Source organism: Dysidea avara, chromosome 3 (assembly GCF_963678975.1).
Source record: "Dysidea avara chromosome 3, odDysAvar1.4, whole genome shotgun sequence".
Lineage (NCBI taxonomy): Eukaryota > Metazoa > Porifera > Demospongiae > Dictyoceratida > Dysideidae > Dysidea > Dysidea avara.
In genome coordinates, this window is record NC_089274.1 from 30,244,180 (window position 1) to 30,265,468 (window position 21,289).

Below are 21,289 nucleotides of genomic sequence, written 5' to 3' on the forward strand. Positions count from 1 at the left end.
CTATTTCGTATATTTCTTGAATTAAAATGTATATTTTCTTATTCACAGGCATTCTGAGAAACTGAAATCATAGCATAAAAGATATATTGGGCCAGGGGCTGAGGGAAGAACTGTGAAGGAAGAGAACATTTAAGTAATATCCAACTGTCACTAGATGATAATAATGCTCCATGATGTGTTTGTGGTTGGACAAAAGTTGTGATAATGTATGTGCTTATCATCTGCAAGGAACATGGATGTGTAGACTATAATTGACCAAACATGTTATATTACAGTACATTGTCAAGCAGCATCACGATGAATTATTTACATACACCACGTGGAACTCTCAAGTTGTTTGTAGGTAACCACTAGTTCCCTTTAGGAATTATATTTACGAAAGGTATTGCTAGTATACCAAATAGTCCTTGGTCATTGAAATAAAAAATTAAGTACAAGTAACACAAACACTAGTTATGCTATAACATTGTGATCACAAGTAATGCTGTTCATTGAATTATACAATAATATTTCAGTTGAGTTCCTTGCTTGTGAATAGTTTTCACAACTGCTTGATACGTAGTTACAAACTTTGATCAGACTCTAGAGTCAGCTATGTTCAATCCAGTTGGTAGTAACCAGCTGCTCATTGGGATTCATGCCTCATTTACCCTGTAACAATTATAAACAGTTCACTATTAATATGTACAAGTACACAAATATTGGCTTTCGCAGATAGTGAGGAAGATAATATAACAGATATGCCTTTAGTAATGTTTGACATTGTTTGCACTTTGTACAAGCAATGCTTCCCTTTTATCATGTCACCTTGCAGGACGTACACAGTAATTTTGAAAGGAGTTTTCTCTGCAGCTAAGTGACTGTTATATTAGAGTATTATAATTGCCTGACTGCTTTATTAGAGTATCTCACCAAATAATACTCTTCAGAACAAGCATTGCTATTGCATGACAAACACTATTTACAAGGTGAAGGCTCCTGTTTCATGAAAGATCCCATGATTTCTGTATACCTGTGGTTTGAATTTATGTAAAGGGGTTTCCTGAAACTTGCCCCTGCCTTGGAAGTACAAAACTCATGTAACCTAGTAGATATTTTCTGTTGCATACAAGATTGTGTGTAAGAAATTAAAAGTATGCACTAGTCACTCTGAACTGCTTAGCTTTATTTCACTTTTAAACCGATCATGCATGTATATACAAGGGAGTATCATGCTGGCCTGTGTTGCACACTACATTTGAACCCTTCATATATGCCTTGAGATTTTGACTCATTGTTACTAGTAGCAATATTGTGTAGTCTCAAGTCTCGTCTTGATTGTATATCGACTTTGGTAGACCGTGCAGCAAGTTAGTTTTATGCCATCCACCCCTTCACAAAAGTAAGGGTCTGCAGCTGGTGAAATACAGATACTAAATAATTTCAAAAGGAATTCAATTAGACAGTGTATGTAATTGCTAGTTATGTCAGATGATTACCCTTCAAAAGCATTGCATTGCCAAGGTGATTTGTGTGTAAACGTGATTGATACACACAACTAAATCTGAGTGGTAGAAATCATTAAGTATCTGTATTTCACTTTTTGCAAAGGAGCAGGCGGTGCCGACTAGTCCCTGTGGCACCTCCTTGTGCAATGTGTATGTACATGCATACAAAGCTTTAATAGTTGTCCCACTCACTTTTACATTAAGGCCCCTATTGGTGATTGTTAGTTTCTCATCCACTGCCCACATCCTTCTTAAGCTACCGCATGGTAAGCCATTATTTACTCTGTGAATGCTCAGAAGAACACGTGATACCAAACTGTTACAATATTTTGTTGATGAACGCTACCATGCGCTATATATCGCCAGAACTGTTGTTTTCCTTAGCAAATTGCTGTAGTGCCAGTTGCAATTGTGTTCTATCGACTTCATCAAAGCAGGCTTTCAGTTGACTGTCGAAAAACAGTCGGTGATCACGAAAATTAGAATCAGCTGGTGAAGGAAATGCTTGTAGTGACAATTTGGACAAGGTCTGTACATCAGTGTGTTAATATTATAAATAATGGCATAATGGTAATACCCTCCCTCCCGCCCGCATCATAATAATTAAAAAGGCTGGATGAGAAACTAATAATCACCAAATAGGGGCCTAATCAAAATATTACTCCTATTTTATAGCGGCTGCCACAAAATTTCACAGATGCATATCAACAGGAGTAATGTAATGTACAATTGTAAAGGACTGGTTGTATCATATTTCTATCGCTCTTAATCCTCTTACATCTGTTCCCAGTGATCCAAGGGCAGCTGGGTACCCGGACAGCTGACAAACCACTTAGGTGTTCGTATTTACTGGTGTTTCACCGTATCTCTCTGTGCTTGAATCCATTAAGTAGACACTGGTCCGCCAAAGCACCCATGTGGCAGCATAGTAACGAATCACTGATATAATCTATGGTTCAAGTGCCGCATAAAGATTACGCGCTGCGCTTTAGATTGAAATACGTAGTAAATGCACGGAAGAAAACGGAATAAGGACATCACGAAGGTATAAACGTTATACCTTTGAAGTTTTATACCAACAAGGTAGGGATAACCGTCATACTCCATGGTATAACCTTCAAACTTCATTTTTAACAGTGTATTTTGAGTACAGGAGGATGAGAAACTAGTAGTTTATGTGGCCTAAACAGTGCATGGGTGAATTGTATAGCTAATATGCTGTTGAGACCACTGACACCTGCCTAATGGAAAATATGCACTTGCTTATTTAGCCATGAGTAGCTAAGCACCAATAAGCAAGTGCATGCATGGCTCCAGTGGACAAGTGCAACAATTGCATGCATGAAGAATTAACACTGCGGTGACTATAAGCAAGCCTCTGTGCTGCATAACTAAATGACAAGCATGCAGCCCATAAAACAGCTGAAGTGGGAAAATATAACATAACGACATCAATATAAATATTTTCATCAATTCAGTGGTAATGTACTGCATAGGGCATAGCCAGACTTAAGGTGCATCTGAGAGCATGCCTCCCAGGAAATGTTTTGAAAATAGGTTGGAAACTTGTGGTATTTTAGTCAATGAAAATAGCACAATTTTTAGGCAGCAAATTCAAGCTCAAGACCAGCTATACGGATGACATCTGGAAAATATCTCTACTGCTACTGCAATTATACCGTCTAAATGTGTTGGAGTGTCACAGTGAATGTGGATGGGAAAGCCTGAGTGCTCTATCAGCAAGGGCAGTGGAGCAGGCCAAAGAGTCCAACTTACAGCTAGCTAGGCTGAAGTTGCAATTCTAAAGTGGAACCCCCCTTTTTAAAAGTCTGGATCCGCCCCTGGTCAATCACAGGTCACAGGGTGACTAATACGCGCCTAATACGCATGCACTAATCGTTACAGTGACCGGAAGAATACTGAAAGTACGTAACCTAGTAACAGAGAGTGCCGGTGGCGGTTACAGAGAGGGGTTACAGCATAGCTTCGGTGGCACCATGATGACTACTAGTGCACTAATGAGTACACAATGGATTAGTTGTCTCGATAAAAGGTTTTCAATGGTTAAGATTCAATTCGTTTATATCTTATTGTTGCGTAGACAAGAATACAGAACTGAGGAGGATGTGGATACTGTGTTTGTGATATTCAGGGTATGCTGTATTGGTGAATGGTAGCTAGCTAAATGTTTTATTTGTCTATTTACATTATACTCACTAACTTGTTCAGGTGGGTTCAAGCTTCTTTTTTCCATGTGTTTGGTGTAAAGGTTCTATGCTCAATACTTAGCTTCAGTTTAGCTACTCCTTGCTTCACAGACCTCTTTGCAGGTCCCTAGACTGATAGTTACTAATACTGTCAGAAGTCAGTTTATTACGCATTTCAGAGTATTAAAAACAAAGTGATTTGATTGTTTAGGTGTTAGATATGCATATGTCTGCTAGATCATAGTGCTAAAGTGCTGTATTGCTACATATTCAACTGCAGTGCTGTAGAAGAATTATCCTAGTTTCTAATACACTTGTTTTATACACAGGAGCTGAAAGTGTTTGAACGTTACCCATCACCTGTTTTAATGGACATATGTCGTTATGTAGAATATGAGAGCTTACCGAGCAAAGTTACATGTAAGCGTTATAGAGTGTTGTCACATGCTGTATACTGAAGCTTGTAGCTGCTTTTTGAAGTCTGATTACTGGTGGTGTCTTTAGTCACATTTGTTTAAGCTGCACCTCGCCAGTACTATAATTATTTAGTTTATTTCTACATGCCAACAATGTGCATGACTCATGTATGTATGTCAAACTTTGCATATAAATTGTGACTGTATTATTTGTTTGATAGTAATACTATGCAATGCATGCACAGCACACATATTGATATTTATGCTGTACTGCTGTATTTCCTAATTTTTAAGTGTTTCATCAGGGTGATGTTGGAACACACTGGTATGCGGTGATTTCTGGCTCTTTAGATGTTTGCTTGGTCGATTCTGATTGTCCTGAGAAGGTACACTGCACCTCCTAAAGAGACGTGTGTGTGTGCGTGCGTGTGTGTGTGTGTGTGTGTTCCAAGCAAGGCTGGTGGTCCAATTTCATGATGTATTTCATGTTAGTGGTGTGTGTGGGACTACTGCTCTAGAAGAAGGCTGCTCTTTTTTTCTCAAGAATATTTCAAGAAATGATTAAAATTGTGGGTTGTATCTCCGTTGTTACAAATGCTTTAATAGTGGATTTGACAATCAGCAGTACTTTCCACTATGGCTTTATGAGGTAATTCTCAATCAAAGTATGGTTCTTTTAAAAATGAATTGTATGGTTTCAAAAATTTAGGTTGGCTTAATTTGGCTAGTTATGACACTGACTTCATACCAACTCAGCCATCATGGGTGTAGTTGTGGTAGTCGAGAGCCACTGTTGTCTACTAATATTAAAATCTACCTTCTAATATGGTGTTGATGATGTCCAACAGTGGCTTGAGCCATTATGGTGTTGCAGATGTAGCTGGACATCAAGACAGAGTCTCAGGGTTTTCATATTTCCTAGGTTGGCACTTCGGTATGTCAAAAGAGACTGTCAGGCTTAAGCGATGTCAAACACTGAAAAATCATATAGTCGTTATCAATTCTACTTGTCTGAAGGCAATAGTAAGTAAGTCGGTCAGGCAGTAGAATATTCCTCTAGCTACTGTAAATAACCGTTTAATTTCATACCAACGTATTGGTCATACTGAAGACACTATTCGTCGTATTGGCATTAAATATTAATTCTTAGTATTTGCTTTGTGTGTGTGTGTGTGCATGTTTATTTTTGGCATTGTATCTATAGCTGTATTTGTGTTTTGTACTCTTCTTCACAGGGCTCCACTGAAAATCAGTATTTGGTTACTGAGTGGACCCTCTGTTTAAAAATTACAATTACGATTACACTTTTGGGCATGATACTGCCAAGGTGCCATGAAGGTATTATGAAGCTGGTTTCTAGCTTACTCTGGATTGTCTGGCAGAAGTAACTACAGTAAGCCTTCAGTTATCCGAACCTCGTTTATCTGAAGTTGGAATGACTGTTCTATTAGACTATTTTGAGTACAGGTGTGTGTTCTGTTAGAGTATTTCAACAGAGCTCTGCATATACCGTATAGAGGGAAACTTTGGTTGGGGAAAATTTTGGCGAATTTGGTGATTTGCTACAAATTTGCCAAAGTTTTAGTCCACCAATTACTCGTAGCGTCTCAGATTAGTATCTTTATAGCTAAACATTGAGCTTGAATTTGCCAAAGTTTATTTCGCCAAATGCAATTTACTTTGCTATTCGCCAAAGTTTACCCCTGCCAAAGTTTCCCTCTATACAGTAAATGCAGTCCAAACATTTCACTTACCTGAGACACATTGGGGTTTGGATAACTGAGGGTCTACCGTATCGCAACAGCAATTGTAGAAAGCTCATAGTTGCTTTAAACAAGAGGCAGTGAAGCACAAAACATAATTATGTAGGTACTAGTAGCTAAACAGAATCAAGTGTTCAGTTGCAGCTATAGCTACATGTATGCTTAAGGCTAACAAACTGTCTGATCTTTAAAATGTCAACGTTACTTTTAGCCACTACATCTTAGTTTCCACTCAAATATTACAGATAAGTGGAGCTAATTCATATGCTATCTAAATGCTTAGTAATATACTAGCTATGTAGCTACAAATTATAAATAGTAACACAGCTACTTCCTCCCAAAGTCTGCACTGGGAATCAAGTAGCACACTCCATTTAGTCTTACCTGAAGAATTTGCTTCCAGCAGACTGATTGTCACACGTGTTCAAATTACTCCTATTGGGTATTGGGACTACTGTACTATTGTATCTCTCCATTCATCAAACACAAACCCTCTGTCTCTTTCTAAACCTTCTTACAACAACACTAAGTGGAGGAGTGGACCACCAAACACAACATCTTAAGTATTACACCCCCTGTACTTGATGTATCTGAGACTTCTTCAACTGCACCCTAAAACATTCTAAATCTCTTCAGCTGTAGCAGAGTCATGTGTACGCATCCTATTAACATACTCTGGGAAAACCGGCTAGTAACATTAAGCGTGCCAGCAAAACCACCTATCCACTAGTTGGATGGCAACAGAAATTGAGGTTGACACTTCTGTGTTGTCTCTAATCACTGTGGAGGTGTATTAGGGAAGTATCATTAGTAATGATGGGGAGCTGTATGCCAAGTTATCCAGGTAATTAGTCAAAGCAACTAGGATAATATTATTTGGATTCCTCCATCAGTTCATCTTTGCCAAAAAGTCTATGTCATGGTGCTCATAGGTGTGTTTGTCTTTCTACTGCAGTGGTCATCTTGTTGTAGTGGAAGTTTTGTCTGTGAAGACAAGGAGACTGGAAGTGTTTCACATTTTATAATGGGGATTTTTTAGAGGTTTCTCAATTTCAATAGTAGTTGGATCACATTTCCTCTGAACAGTTGGCTGTAGAATTTGATTAGCCTAAATAGATGTTGTTTGGAGAACTTTTAAGTGTTATGTAGACGTATTTCATGGACCCAAGTTTCAGTGGAGAGATGTAGTTATTTGAGGGATGGTCATTACAGTAGGTGTGGCAAGGCTCCTTTGTCAATGTTTGTTTGTAACTGTTTGTATGCCAATCATTGTTCATATTTACATGTTATTATTACATAGAATATCAGTATTTGTTCAATTGGAGAAGGAGATACCTTTGGAGAAAGTATTATATTTGGAGGGAAGAGGTATTCAGTAATATGATATGTACAACTTGTAGTGTTGTACTAGTATAATTTTATAGAAAAGTATCACTGTTTTGCTACTAACATGCCTGAGCGAGCCCCACACTAGTGAGTAGATGGTACGTACGTCTTGTCTAATTCATGGACGATTACAATAAAACACGAGTAACCTACAAATGCTTCCATATAGGGCTGGTACGTGCATTCATAACACAAACAATAACTGGCGTGATGTACTGACACTCCATATAAGGCTGGTACGTACGTTCATAACATGAACAATAACTAGTGTGATTTACTGATGTTCTATTAAGTCTGGTATGTATGTTCGTAACACGAACAATAACCGACATGTTGTACTAATGCTCCATACAAGGTTGGTACATATGTATTATTTTTTCGTGCATCATCTAAATGGGCGACACATGATAGAGCTGAATCACTCCCTAGGCATCGCAAAGAGATTAACAGGTTACGAATGAAAAAGAAACATCAGAAAAAGAGGAATTGAGATGAAGGGCATGCAAGAAGAAGGGACAAACAGAAATGCCAGACCAAGCAGAATTTAGAAGAGTTATGAGATATCAGCACGACAAGCACAAGAGAGATCGCTTATCTACAGAACAACCGCATTTTACAACAACAAAGAACAGTTTACAATGCCAATCCCCAACTAGATACTCAGGGTACTCTAATAGATCGTGACAGCAGTTCCATCAACACTGCACAGTTTCCACAGTTTTATCAACCAACTCTCATTGCTAAAATGACAGAATTTCATGCACATATGGATTCGTTGCAATTATGTAAATGTAAAGTGCATCAGAAATAGCTAGCTACATATGCCCTTTATATCTACAGTAAATTATCTAGCAAATTAATTATCTAGTAAATTACTAGTAATTTATCTTTTTAAATTATCTAGTAAATTACTAGCAAATTATCTTTTTCAATTTTGCACAATCTTGTTCATTCTTCTTCACCTACAAAATACCAAACACAACATAGCATATAGCTAATCTTCGACCATGCACAAGTACAATCCTGTGGAACTCAACTCACTCAGGCTCACCCCTTGATGTTGTTAACATCTGTGTAGTGGTATGCTAAGGAAATTAAAACATAATTTACTATTGTTAAAATACTGTAGTTACTTGTAGTTACTAGTATATTTGAGTTTGCTAGTTTTAGTAAATAATGAATAAAAAAATGCCATAACTCTCAAGTGATGTTGCTCCTCTAATTTAACTACATGCAAAGTTCTTATGATGCCATAGACAACAGGACAGAGACTTCCAAGCTTTTGAATAGCTGCTGTGTGATATGTGTTGATTGGTGGCTAAATATACTGTTAAGCCTGCCACGAGAAGACATTATTGAAACTCTGTACAGTAATTGAGAGCCAACTTTGTTTACCCCTACCTCATCACGTGACCATGTTCACCACAAAATTATTTCCACAAGTACATAGCCTTTAGTATCATCTGGCAATTCATCAGCTTGTAGTGGAGTTTATATCCAGGCTGTGGCAGCTTGCCCACAAATCGTTAATGCAGACTTGCTGCATTAAAATGCCTTTATAATAAATAACCAAAAGGGTTGTGATTGAGTGGAAATTTCTATTTGTAGTCTTATCACTTACTATATCATCATAAAAAAACAGTATTGATGATTTTGGCTTGTCATAAGACATGGATATGCACAATTCCCAAAATTTATTCTTGTATAGATCATTAATATTTATCTTTTATCATTGCGTGATTAAGCAAAGCTTCTCTTTAAAAGATAGTAATATAGCACCTGAAAACGTAATAATGACATGGTGTACATTAACTTGTTTATACTATATTAGCTTTTGATTCCTAGTAGGAAGATACAAACAGTACATTTTCATTTTACACATACATACATAGGTCTGCATCAGTGATTACTCTTGAGCCATGTGAATTACTGTGTGTTGAAGCAAACTACATGAAACAATTGTATGAGGTAATTATTGTTTGTACATATGGATAACATGACCATAACTAAAAGCATTGTAATTTTGTTTCTATAAATCGTCCAAATACTGGAGCCTCAGTAATGAACACCAGTTATTCAAACTTCTCTGAAAATGATTTTTTCTAGTAGAGTGGTGAATGTTCTGTGTGATGGTCAGAAACTCTTTTATGGTAATTTTCATAACACAAGTACACAAAAAATTTTGGAATTTTCAACTAGAGTAGGAACCTGACCATAGCACATCAATAAAAAGTACTGAAGTAAGCTGGAGTAGTGCATGATATTAAATCACAGTAAAACAATAGAAGTGTTATATCCCTACTGTGCTCAAGATACCATAATGGAAATGCACAGTAGGGATATAACACTTCTTATTGTTTTACTGTGATTTAATATCATGCACTACTCCAGCTTGTTTCAGTACTTTTTATCGATGTGCTATGATCTCTACTCTACTTGAAAATTCTATTTTTTTGTGTACTTGTTTGTTAACTTTTTTGTAAAATAAAATTATTATGACTGGTGAACCCACATGTACCGCATCAACAGAAAAAAATGGTGCCATGTGCCCTAGCTATCAATTGTCGTCTGAAAAGTGAAGTATCCATTACACTTCGTTGTCAGCTATGCTCAACCTGTTACACAGCATTACGGATCAAGAACTGTTCGAAAAGCACCTCTCCAATCAAAGTAGCCACTATAAAAAGTGCAAATGGTTTCCATTACTAAGGGAAGCCATCACATGCTACCACTAAACTGACACCTTTTGTTGTCAGCCAAAACACAAAGGAGGACCATGAAGAATGCATTGTACGTACTGCAGTATGCCAAAAGGCACGTGTCTGGCTGAAGCGATGTTGAACAGTGAAAAAATCAATCCTGTAGCCTTAGCCGTTATTGAGTTACGCTTGTCTGAAGGCATCAGTCAGTCAGTTGAACATTCCGTTTAAAAGAAAAAAAATTCTGTAGCAATTAATTGAAAGCATTTTGGGTCGATCTGAAAGCTTGCTTGGGCTTAGTTTTACCTAACCAATACTGTCTCATTGTCATAAAGGAAAATTAAGGCTGGTTTTGGGTGTTGTTTTTTTGTGGGCCACGCCCAAACCTTTGTGGTCTCCACTATACAGTACTATCGTACCGTATGATTTCAAAGTTATAGACTTTTTACAGTAGTTGCACTAAATGGTCCTCGGGAGTGTGATTCCACTTTATACCTGTACAGTGGTTTTGCAAAAGTAGAAAGCAAAGGCATGCGTTGTTGCATTGTAATGACATAAAGAAAAATTATAGTCCACTTCAAGCAGTTGTTTACTGTTGACATCCTTAATACAGTGTATGCATGTGCTGTAAAACAACTTTCTTTGGTAAACTAATGTAAAACTATATGTCAATAAAATTCGATCTTTCTTGTGCACATAACTCTGAATATTCACACCAGATTTGGTAAGATAATTCACATCAAAGCATCCTTAATATAATCAAATTTTATGGCAATCAAGTTATGAATTTGCATTTTATGCTGGCTTTTTGTGCAGGGTGTGTATAATGACTCAGTTGATATTTATAATGTGTCTGGAAAGCATCGTTCTTTCTTTTGATGCGGTGTGCATTGGTTCACCTGCTTCACCAGTCATATCAGTGTATCAATGTTACAAAAGGGGAAAAGTTTTGCATTCGTGTAGGGATTATAGAAATAAAAAAGGAGTGAAACAAGGAAGGTCATCTACACTTGCAGCTGCATTGCTCTCTGTTTCTATGATCCAGCTGTACTCAAATGTAATGTAAAATTTCTCATACAGTACAGTAATACTGCATATTAAGGATCATAACTTTTCTGGCCAAAAAATCACCCCAAAGCCATGCAGCCTCACAATACCTTCATGGGGCCTTAACAGTATTGGTTTGGCATAGCCAAGCCCAAAAGTGCCTTCAGTACAAGCTGAAATGCTTCCGAAAAGTTGCTACAAAGGGGGGTTTTGGTTAGGATTTTTTTCACTGTCCGACATCACTTCAGCCCAACAGGTGCCTACTGCAGTACGTACATGCATCATGGACTTACCTTTGTCCTCCATTTGACAGCTCAAGGTATTGATTCGTAATAACACAATGGCTTCCCTACATTTGTAATAGGAATCATCCATATTTTCCATGGAGTCTGGATTGATTGCAGAGGCGCTTTTCTCCTACAGTACTGTTCTTCATTTGTAGCGCTGTGTACTGATAGCTGAAAGCAAATCATAATGACTACTTCACTTTCCAGTCAGTAATTGATACGTAGCTGGGGCACGCATTCAAACAAAAACATTAACTCAGATACCATTCTTTATTATGATGTAGTATGCGTGGATTCACCAGTCATAATAATTAATGTTATTAAAGAAGTAAACAAAGAAGTATAAGGAAAACATCTGCAGGTGTAGGCGATCTCCCTTGTTTCCCTATTTTTTCTATGTTTCCTAATAGAACTTAAAATTTCTAATTTTTCCTTATCATACAGTATGGTAGTACTGTATATTAAGGATCATGAAGGTTTGGGGTTTTCTGGCCAAATATATCACTCTGAAACCAGCCTCACAATATCTTCATGGCGCCTTGGCAGTATTGGTTAGGTATAACCAAGCTCAAAAGTGCCTTCAGTACGACCTGAAACACTTCCAAAAAGTTGCTACGAAATTTTTAAAAATATATTTAGTGGAATTTTCTGCTGACTGACTGACTGACTGATATCTTCAGACAAGCATAACTCAATAATGACTAAGGATTTAGATCGCTAAAGTGATCCTGTCTTAGTCATCTTTGAGACAAAATTTCCTGACATACTGTATTAAGCAGGTGGCTGCTTTAGGTGGGTCACTCTGTACACAAATGTCACATTTGAGTATTATAGTGGCCAGGTAACCTTGTGATCTGATTAGATGGGTTTGCATACAGGCAGAAAACAACCATTTACAGTACTTCAATCTCTTATTACTTTGAAGCTGCTCCATGTAGTGTTCTTGTTTGGCCAGATGCTCTCAATAGCACCTACATAATCAAAATTAATTGTAATTCTGGAGGATTCAACTGCCAGGAGTCTAGTTCTTTTGTAAACACAAGTCTAAAATTGTTATTAGTGTGACATTAAGAACCTGCACAAATAGGATTGTGTTTTTGTGTGGTGCCTTAGATACTGTGCTGTATTCTGTACTAACTTTTGCATACCGTATGCTGGTACCGTAACTATTCACCAACCAAATGTGTGCCTTGTTTAGCAGCCACACTGTTAATAACACCTATAATGACCACATCAAGTGTCCCAATTGGCTATGCTATGTTGTAGTTCTTAAACTTATCAGTAGGTTTATAACCATAGGTAGTCAAGATGAAATTCAAGCACATTTTACACTTTTTAACCACTTATTAGTGGATATAATGCTGCAGTTTAATGCTGCAGTTACTATGGAAGCTACATATGTAACAGCTAGAGAATTGTATAACTTCTTTATGGTGGAGTGCATGCATGTGTATATATATGTACATACAGTAGTGGTTTTCACCACCATGCAGTTACTTGATTACTGCATCAGTGCATTGTGTATAATGATTGAACTTTACTGCAAGAGAGTGCATTCCTTACTTCTTGTTGCTATGATTCCCATTATGATTCTAGGATTTTATACCTGTAATTATATGTAGAGCTTCTGCATTTACAGGTATCTCAATGTAACAATCAATATCAATGTTGTTATGCAAGGATATCATATTACCTTACTCAAATATGTGGTTTTTGTTGTCAAACAGTCAGTCACATGTAGTAGTTGTAACATGGGCGCGAGTGTGTATATTTCAGGCAAATCACTCGTGCCCATGTTACAACTAATATATTCCACTTGGGTGAATCACCTGCAAGTGTACATAGAAACTGCTGGAACGCTTTGCGAGTGTATTTATATGGGACCATGTGACTTTCGATTGTGGGTAACGTCGTAAGAGCAACGACAAGGCACTGCTAAGAGGCCGAACGTAAGTGTATCGTCACGAGCATGCAGATCGCTTCGATTGTGGGTACGCAATTAAACACAGGAAGCCCAAATACGAGCTGAACAGTTCATAATGAAGCTTAAGTGCACTATAAAGTAATTGCTATACTAGTCATGAATAAACTAAAGCAGTGAATATGTTTACAGCACTATAATGGCCTAGCCAATTAAGCGCCACGCCCAGTCATTACGCGTGTGTGACATCGCACCAGGTGTCAAAACGGCAATGTAAAGATGATTCAACTACACTAAAGTACTTACTTTACTAGCCATGAATAACTAAAGTATTGAATACTATTAACACTAATGGCCATATCAATTAAGCGTTACACCGTTACACGCACTGGTACAAGTTATATCACTCCTAGGAGGGATATAACTTGTATATACTACCTCCTATTCTCGTTACTGCATTCCTGAGCACTGCTAGCAGTGCTATTATACCACTTAAACCCCAGTGCGTGGGAGTATCAAAGCGCCGCGCTGGGTTATAACTACCATACAGCTAGACAGAGCGGCGTTGCTACTGTACGATATATTAGTTATCACCCAGTGATAACTAACTTATCACCCTGTTGCGGAGCCACTCAGTCTCTTTCGTGACATCATAATAACCGCGAATGGCATTGTTTACCAATGGAACAAAGAGCCAAATAAGGAAATATTGATACAAAACACACAAATACAGCGCTTAAAACTACCTAAATCTTACAAGAAAACTGCTTATCCTTTACACAATAACACTACAAGTTACCAATACGATAGTTTAACAAATGTCAAGAATAGTACGTGACGATTTTCGCTCCAGCAATCACTCCCAACGGTCACTATGGTGAAGAACTAACTTCCTCTAGCTTCATCGTTCTATCTTGGACTACAGTAGCCACTTGTTGGTCTTTATTTTTCTCTTGCACACCATGCGACAACACTATACCAATTTCTGACGAAGGCGAGTCGTACCTGGAACCGCTGCTTCATAACACTGCCCTTCGCTACAGTTTGTAGGCAGTATGTAAGGTCTCTCTTGTAGCTACGAAGTAGAATCTCCACACAATTCGGATGAAATCTTGAGCACAGTGACAGGAACTCAAACCGGAACTTAATTTATTATCCGTAAACTTCTGCGCACTCCCGCGCACTGGGATATAAAACAGTTATATCCCGTATACTCGGATGATATCATTGTTATTACACTCGTACCGGGATATAACTATAACTTATACACCTTCTCTTCCCTTTGAAGTGAGGTGTGAAAGTGGTATACAGTATATACATTTACGGTGTGCACATTTCCAGATTAATTGTATCCTCAAATGAAAATTTAGTCTCTTCTTTTAGTAATAGTGTCAATATAATTATCAAGCCATCAAATACATGGTCGTAGGTATACAGATCATTCTAAACACATGTAAATAGTTCACTGCTGGAAACTCATTAGCAAAGTTAATATGTAGCTAGCTAGGTGATACACTGATACACCACTACTACTGTATACATACAGTATACAATAATGAAACTACATGGGCATAGCTCTCACATACAATGTGTAGGTTGTGCCCATATGATTAGCAGATTAAATGTCAATACCCACATATATATTACCATACTGTACATATATTACCATATTTATGATATGCAAGTTTTGTGTGTTTTTGATCATTTGCGCGGTCGTATTTTGATGCTATGATGTTAAATCTAATAGATTGATGGGGGTTTCTATTTTGTGTGTAAAGAACTTTATAAATGTTTTGAAACCTTACAGTAGCTAGATAGCTTTAAATATGAGCCTACTTCTTTTGGTTTTCATTTCTATGAAAAGTCATGCGTGCTGTCAGTTCAGTATGAGTACGTATACAGCAACAGCTTGGTTATTGGCTAAAGGCAAGGTAAGTAATGTTCTATTAGTAAAATAGCAAAGTTTTGTATTATAATTGTGTATGGGTTGTATACAGTTTAATACTTTACATTATGTTACTTATGCATTCTAGCCAGCTAGGTGGTATGTTTAACTATGGAGGGATTGTTCTTTGTTATTTAACTTTGATAAATTTAGTTGAACCTACTGTATTTATAAAATGTCTGTAGGGACATTTATTCTTAAAAGTTCAGTATCTTACCATAATGCAGTACATTGAACCACTAAACACTATGAAAGCCACCAAGAATGGTAAAGAGCATCTAATTTATGAGGTGTTTATTACCATGTACTCACAACAGTTGTTGTAGCTACCTGTCCTGTTCATTATATCAGAATATGACTGGCTAGGTCTGTACAGATAATCTTATATTTTTAATGTAAATCACAACCAGGACATCAATTATGTAATTTTCATATTTGTTAACATTGCTATCCTGCATGTTCATATGACTATTATACGATAGTTATATATGAATGAATAATTACATCGTTTGCGTTCTAATATTGAAGAATCACAGTGATGCCTTGAAGGGGATAATCAGTGTTGGAGTTGCTACTGATATGACAGTATCTGGTAAGATACAATATACGTAATATCAAGAGTTAGCAACTCTTGGTAATATACAAATTGTTTTGGACAGTGTAGAGTCTGTCAACTTTGAAGATTTTATTGTTACAGCACTGTCAATTGTATGTGTTATTCTTTATTAGAGTTAACAATCTTACATGAAGTATTGTAGAGTGTAATTAACATTAGCATGTAAATCAAACATTGACAGATTCATGACTATCAGTGTAGCTATACTGTGTGTAGCTAATATGTTTATTTTCACAGATCAAGCAGATGACAGTAATCGAGTTGCTACCTCAAACCTGATTCCTTCTGTGAATTTTCAGGTACTTCTGTTTTACACATCTATGCATTTTTATCTACTCTTGTTACTGACTAAGTGCCATAACATTGCATGGTTGAGTGGTGAAAAAATTTATACGTGCTTCCTTTGTGACTATAGATATTTTGTCCTTTATGGTATCAGACTTATTTCATGGTTCACTGGTAAAGGGAATACTGTGTAGTTAAGGTATTCAGCTGTGCAAATAGCTTTATCCATCTGTAGCATGTTTATTTGAAACTGTAATATAGTATTTCAACCAGTGATACCTACACTTGTCATAAATTTGAAGTGTAGGTTAGAGACCCAGCAAGAGGATTTTCATGGATTTTAAAAACTGAGGCAAAGCCGAGGTTTTTAAATCATGAAGATCTGAAAGTGTGGTCTCTCTAACCAACTTAGAAAATGGGAGCATTTTTTATATGGGCATGTGTGGAGTCATTGTGAGATGACATTTTAAAATCATCACATGGTCTTACCAACATGAGTGCAGAAGACTGAACATGTTTCGTCAATGAGTTGAAGAGAAATCGAAGCTCACACTTATCGCTGCTTCCTGAAGACGGACGCTAGTCAAGATGATCATGTCGACAAGAAACTGATCAGTTACTGCCATTACATGTGCCGTGGCATCACAGCAGTGTGACACAGGTAACAGTTGGCTTGAGTGATTACAATGATGACAAGTTATCACAAGTTGTATTTCTGGCACAACAGCAGTATTGCCAGGCTCAGTTTAGCGTGCGGACCTTCCCACATTTACAAATAATGCAAAACAACTGTTCTACAAAGAAGTTTACCTATCTAGGTCTTCGGTAACGGTTTAAATTGAAAATGAAATGTGCTTAAAACACTCTAGAAAACAGATGGGTGCTAAACAGAATTCTCTGTGATGTTTTGGCTTGCACATTTGAAAAATATATTCATTAGTGAACTTAGTATAACATACAGATTTATTGTATTTCTTTCTCAGTGCACTGTCCACTACAATAATACAACCGTGTACACTTCAAATCTTCAAGTTGGCCTTGCAGTGTCCAAGACAGTATTTCTTGCAGTTACACTATACCAGTTCTCTGAATTCTGTTGAAGCTTCAGCAAGTGTCATCCATAATGGTGTCCATTTCCATCTCTGTCCTTCTGCCAACTCCAATCCGTAGGACTTGGAAGAGACGTCTTTGCTGCTATCAGTACTTGTCCCCAAATATGGCCTGGTTGGAATGATGCATATTTCACATGCTGAAATAGAGCTGCTGTTGAAGGAAGAAGATTTTCCAGCTTTCTATTCCCATAAGAAAAGAGTTGCTTCTTTGCAGTGTTTACAGTGATCAGTTATAAAGTACAGCTGTACAAAAAAATCTATATAATATTATTTCTTTATTATATCACCCTTGTAATTGCCTCTGGAGTCTGAGAAAGGTGACCAAACAGAGTTTTTAAGCTTGGTAAAGATCTCCAAACATCCCAAACAGTTTTCTTCCCTATTCCACAAAAAGATAAGACTGTATCACAGCCTCACCTGCAAATGTATGAGCTGAAATTTTGTTGTGACCAAACGCTAACCAGATTTCACATCCCTGGTAGTGGCAATGGCAAGTACAAGCACATGTGTGTCAGTTGCATGCACCATAATCTTCTCCAGATCATATTGTCGAGCATGAGCACAATGAAGTATAATGCAATGGTCAGCTTCTTATTACGTACAAGGCTGAAAACAGACTCATATAATGTGCTGGTCAATATAATACTTTCTCCTTTTGTGGTGATGAATACTTTGACCTCAGGTGTCACAACAGATTCAATGGCTGAAGCAAGAATCTGTAAAAGCTCAGTTTTGTTGGAATTAACTCTTCCAGTTCTGAGGGATATGTGTTTTCTCTCAAATACATGCAAATGATTTTCAGTACCACAGCACTCTCTTGTATGTGCATTTAAGCTGTCAGCAGTCTACGAGTCCCACACTATGTACATCTATTACTGAAAACATCTACTGCATTCTGCAAGGGTGTTTTGTTCATGATGACTGCACTTTGATTTGCAAGGTTTTCTTAGAGACGAAGTGTCCTTTAAGGAACCGATTCCAAACTGTAGGTATTCACATTCCAGCTGTGTGAGGTCCTTTACATGTACCATAGATAATATATTGAAGCATATACTGAAACATAATGAAAGTGATTCATGACAAATATACATACAAGTGCTTCCAGGTACATCGAGATGTTTGCATCTCATGATGTTTCCATCTCATTGCAATCACATGGATTGGAAGAAGAGGACCTCTAACTTCAGACCTCGTAAAAGAATTAATTATGGGTGACTACTTTACTTTCCATGTCTGCACACCACTCATCAAATGGCTTTGCTGTCATGTTATTGGTCTCTAAATTATCCTTGTATGTAGTGAATGCTTGACTTTGTAGATGGAATAAGACTGCTGCTGTTACTTGATGAGCCCACTGGGCTCTTGAAGTGAGTGAATTACTCTGAATGACATCAGCTCTCCCCTCTGTTGTAACATTTAGCAGAAGCCATATTGGCTGCCAACCACTTTCTTCCAACTAATCACCAAGGACATTTAATAGGGCATTTCTATGTGTAGTCCAACACATACTTCTATTCACCATATGTGTTTTGGCCTAGACCATATTGTATGTATTTGCTTAGCAATGGTATATAATGGTTGAGCAAGGGTCAAGACTGGGATTCACAAGCTCAGTAGCTTTCAAGATGACATCCATTCCATGCTTTACTATGGCTTTGGAGTGTGCGTTATCAAGAAACAAAGACATCAAAGTAGAAATTGCAGGTGAACGGCGAATGGCAAATTGAAGATGTGCAAAGTAAGCTGACCACGAGACATTATCATCTTGGTCAGCTGCTCTTTCTGCAACAACCAATCAACCTCTCTCAGCCAGGAAACTTTCAGATTTAACTTTCAGGGGTAGCATTTCCAGAGTTGTAATGTGTCAATATTAATAAATTTTTGCCTAAAATTGGTAAAATCTCCATTTTGAGCAGGAAGCTCAACCATACAATACCAGTTCTTATACTTTTTGCCAGAAGTGAACATGTTTTTCGCCTATCTACACTATATTAGTAGTAGTATGGCCAAACCAAAAAGCACCTTCAGTATGACCTGAAATGCTTTCAAAAAGTTGGTACGAAGTTAAGACTTGTTTAGTGGAATTTTCTACTGCCTGACTGACTGACTGACTGACTGATGCCTTCAGACTAGCGTATCTCAATAATGGCTATAGCAACAGACTTGATTTTTTCACTGTTCAACATTGCTTCCGCCTGACAGATGCCTTTTGAACATACTGCAGTACATATAATGCATACTTTATGGACTTTTGTGTCCCATTTATCTTTGCTAACAGTGCAAGGTGTCAATTCGTAATTGCACTCCATGATGCCAGTGGCTTCTCAATGTTTAACAGTAATCATTCATTCTCTGTTGCAACTTAATTGATTGCAAAAGTCCTTCTCCTAGTGTTCTTCATTTGTAACACTGTAACAAGCTGAACATAGCTGAAAACGAAGCGTAATGGCCACTCTGCTATTTCAATAATAACCAAAAGCTGTAGCTTGCATCCTAGCACATTGGCAGTATTGGTTAGGTATAACCAAGGCAGGCAGTTAGGAAGTTCCTGCCTGCCTGCCTTCAGGTAAGTGTAATTCAATAATGGTTAAGGCTATGAGCTTGATTTTTTCACTGTTTGATGTTGCTTCATCTGAAGACATGCCTTTAGCATACCACAGTACATACAATGCATGCATCATGGACTTATCTTTGTTCTCCCTCATCTTTTACTGACAGCCCAAGTTGTCAATTTGCGGTGGTGCGATGGCTTCCCTACATTTGTAAATGTGAATCATCTGTATTTTCATTGGTGACTGGATTGATTGCAGTGCACTTCTCCTACTGTCTTTGTTTGTAACACTGTGAAGCAGGCTAAAAGCGAAGCATAATGGCCACTTCACTTTTGAGTCATAAATTGATAGCTGGGGCACACGTTCAGAAGTAATTACAACTCTGGCACCATCCTTTCTATTGATGCAGTATGTATAGGTTCACCAGTCATAATAATGTTACAAAAAAGTAAACAAGGGCAAATTACACTGTAGGAATTTTAAATTAGATTAGGGAGCATAGAAAAAAGTAGGGAAACAAGGGAAGTCGCCTATACACCTGCAGATATACTAGTGGACATACAGTATAATCCCTAATTCAGTCATGGAAGTAGAAGCTTCATAGTTGACAGTACTAACCTCATACATGTCAGCCGCCTCATGCACACCAGCCCTTGACGACATTCATTATTCAAACATGTGCAGAACCCATACAATTGCCATAGTTATACTCTTAAAGCTTTTGCTGTGCATACACGATATTAGTAATGTCCAGACTCTAATACAGGCTTAATTTCTTGTACACTACTAACTTTGCTACTTCATCCAATTGCAGAGTCCATAGTCTTAAACATGAAACATTTAAATAAAAGTACAGGAATTTTCAACTAGAGTAGGGATCATAGCACTTTTATAAAAAAGTACTGAAACAAGCAGTAGTGCACGATATTAAATCACAGTAAAACTATAAGAAGTATTATATCCCTACTTCTTATTGTTTTACTGTGATTTAATAGCTTGATTCAGTACTTTTATCGATATGCTATGGTCCCTACTCTAGTTGAAAATTCCAATTTTTTGTGTACTTGTTTGTTAACTTTTTTTGTAAACAATTATTATGACTGGTGAACCCACACATACCACATCTGAAATAGTGCCGTGCACCCTAGCTATATCAATTATCATCTGAAAAGTAAAGTATTTGTTTTCAGCTACACTGTATGTTCAACCCGTTACACAGCATTTCGAATCAAGAACTGTTCGAAAAGCACCTCTGCAATCCACACATACCGAAAGAAACAAATGGTGCGGCGTGCCCATTATGCTTCCTTGTCGGCTATGTTCAACCCATTACACAGCAGTACAAATCAAAAACTGTTCGAAAAGCACCTCTGGAATCAAAGTAGCCGCAATAAAAAAATATGAACGATTTCTGTTACGAAGGGAAGCCATCATGTGCACCACCAAATCGACACTTTTTGCTGCCAGCAAAGATGAATGGGACACAAAGGAGGACACTGGTAAGTCCACGAAAAATACATTGTACGTACTGCGGTATGCCAAAAGGTACCTTTTGGGCGGAAGTGA

The 21,289-nt window shown here is 37.5% G+C and overlaps 1 protein-coding gene across 9 annotated transcripts in view; it reads left to right on the top strand.

Moving 5' to 3' along the window:
- The first annotated feature begins 3,405 nt into the window (after positions 1-3,405).
- LOC136250672 (rap guanine nucleotide exchange factor 4-like) overlaps positions 3,406-21,289 on the top strand; it is a 73,068-nt gene continuing 55,184 nt past the window's right edge. For 2 of the 9 annotated variants that reach the window (XR_010698635.1, XM_066042895.1), the window contains exons 1-8: positions 3,406-3,540; positions 3,589-3,640; positions 4,024-4,114; positions 4,405-4,496; positions 7,174-7,241; positions 9,152-9,227; positions 15,687-15,750; positions 16,012-16,073. Coding sequence is in view for 8 of the 9 variants with exons in the window: in XM_066042895.1 (XP_065898967.1) it covers positions 3,485-3,540; positions 3,589-3,640; positions 4,024-4,114; positions 4,405-4,496; positions 7,174-7,241; positions 9,152-9,227; positions 15,687-15,750; positions 16,012-16,073 (561 nt within the window). In the remaining variant the exon portion in view is untranslated. Of the gene's footprint in view, positions 3,541-3,588; positions 3,641-4,023; positions 4,115-4,404; positions 4,497-7,173; positions 7,242-7,383; positions 7,496-9,151; positions 9,228-15,079; positions 15,145-15,686; positions 15,751-16,011; positions 16,074-21,289 lie in introns of those variants that run through there. The other 7 variants (XM_066042897.1, XM_066042896.1, XM_066042899.1 and 4 more) reach the window with 7 other exon arrangements.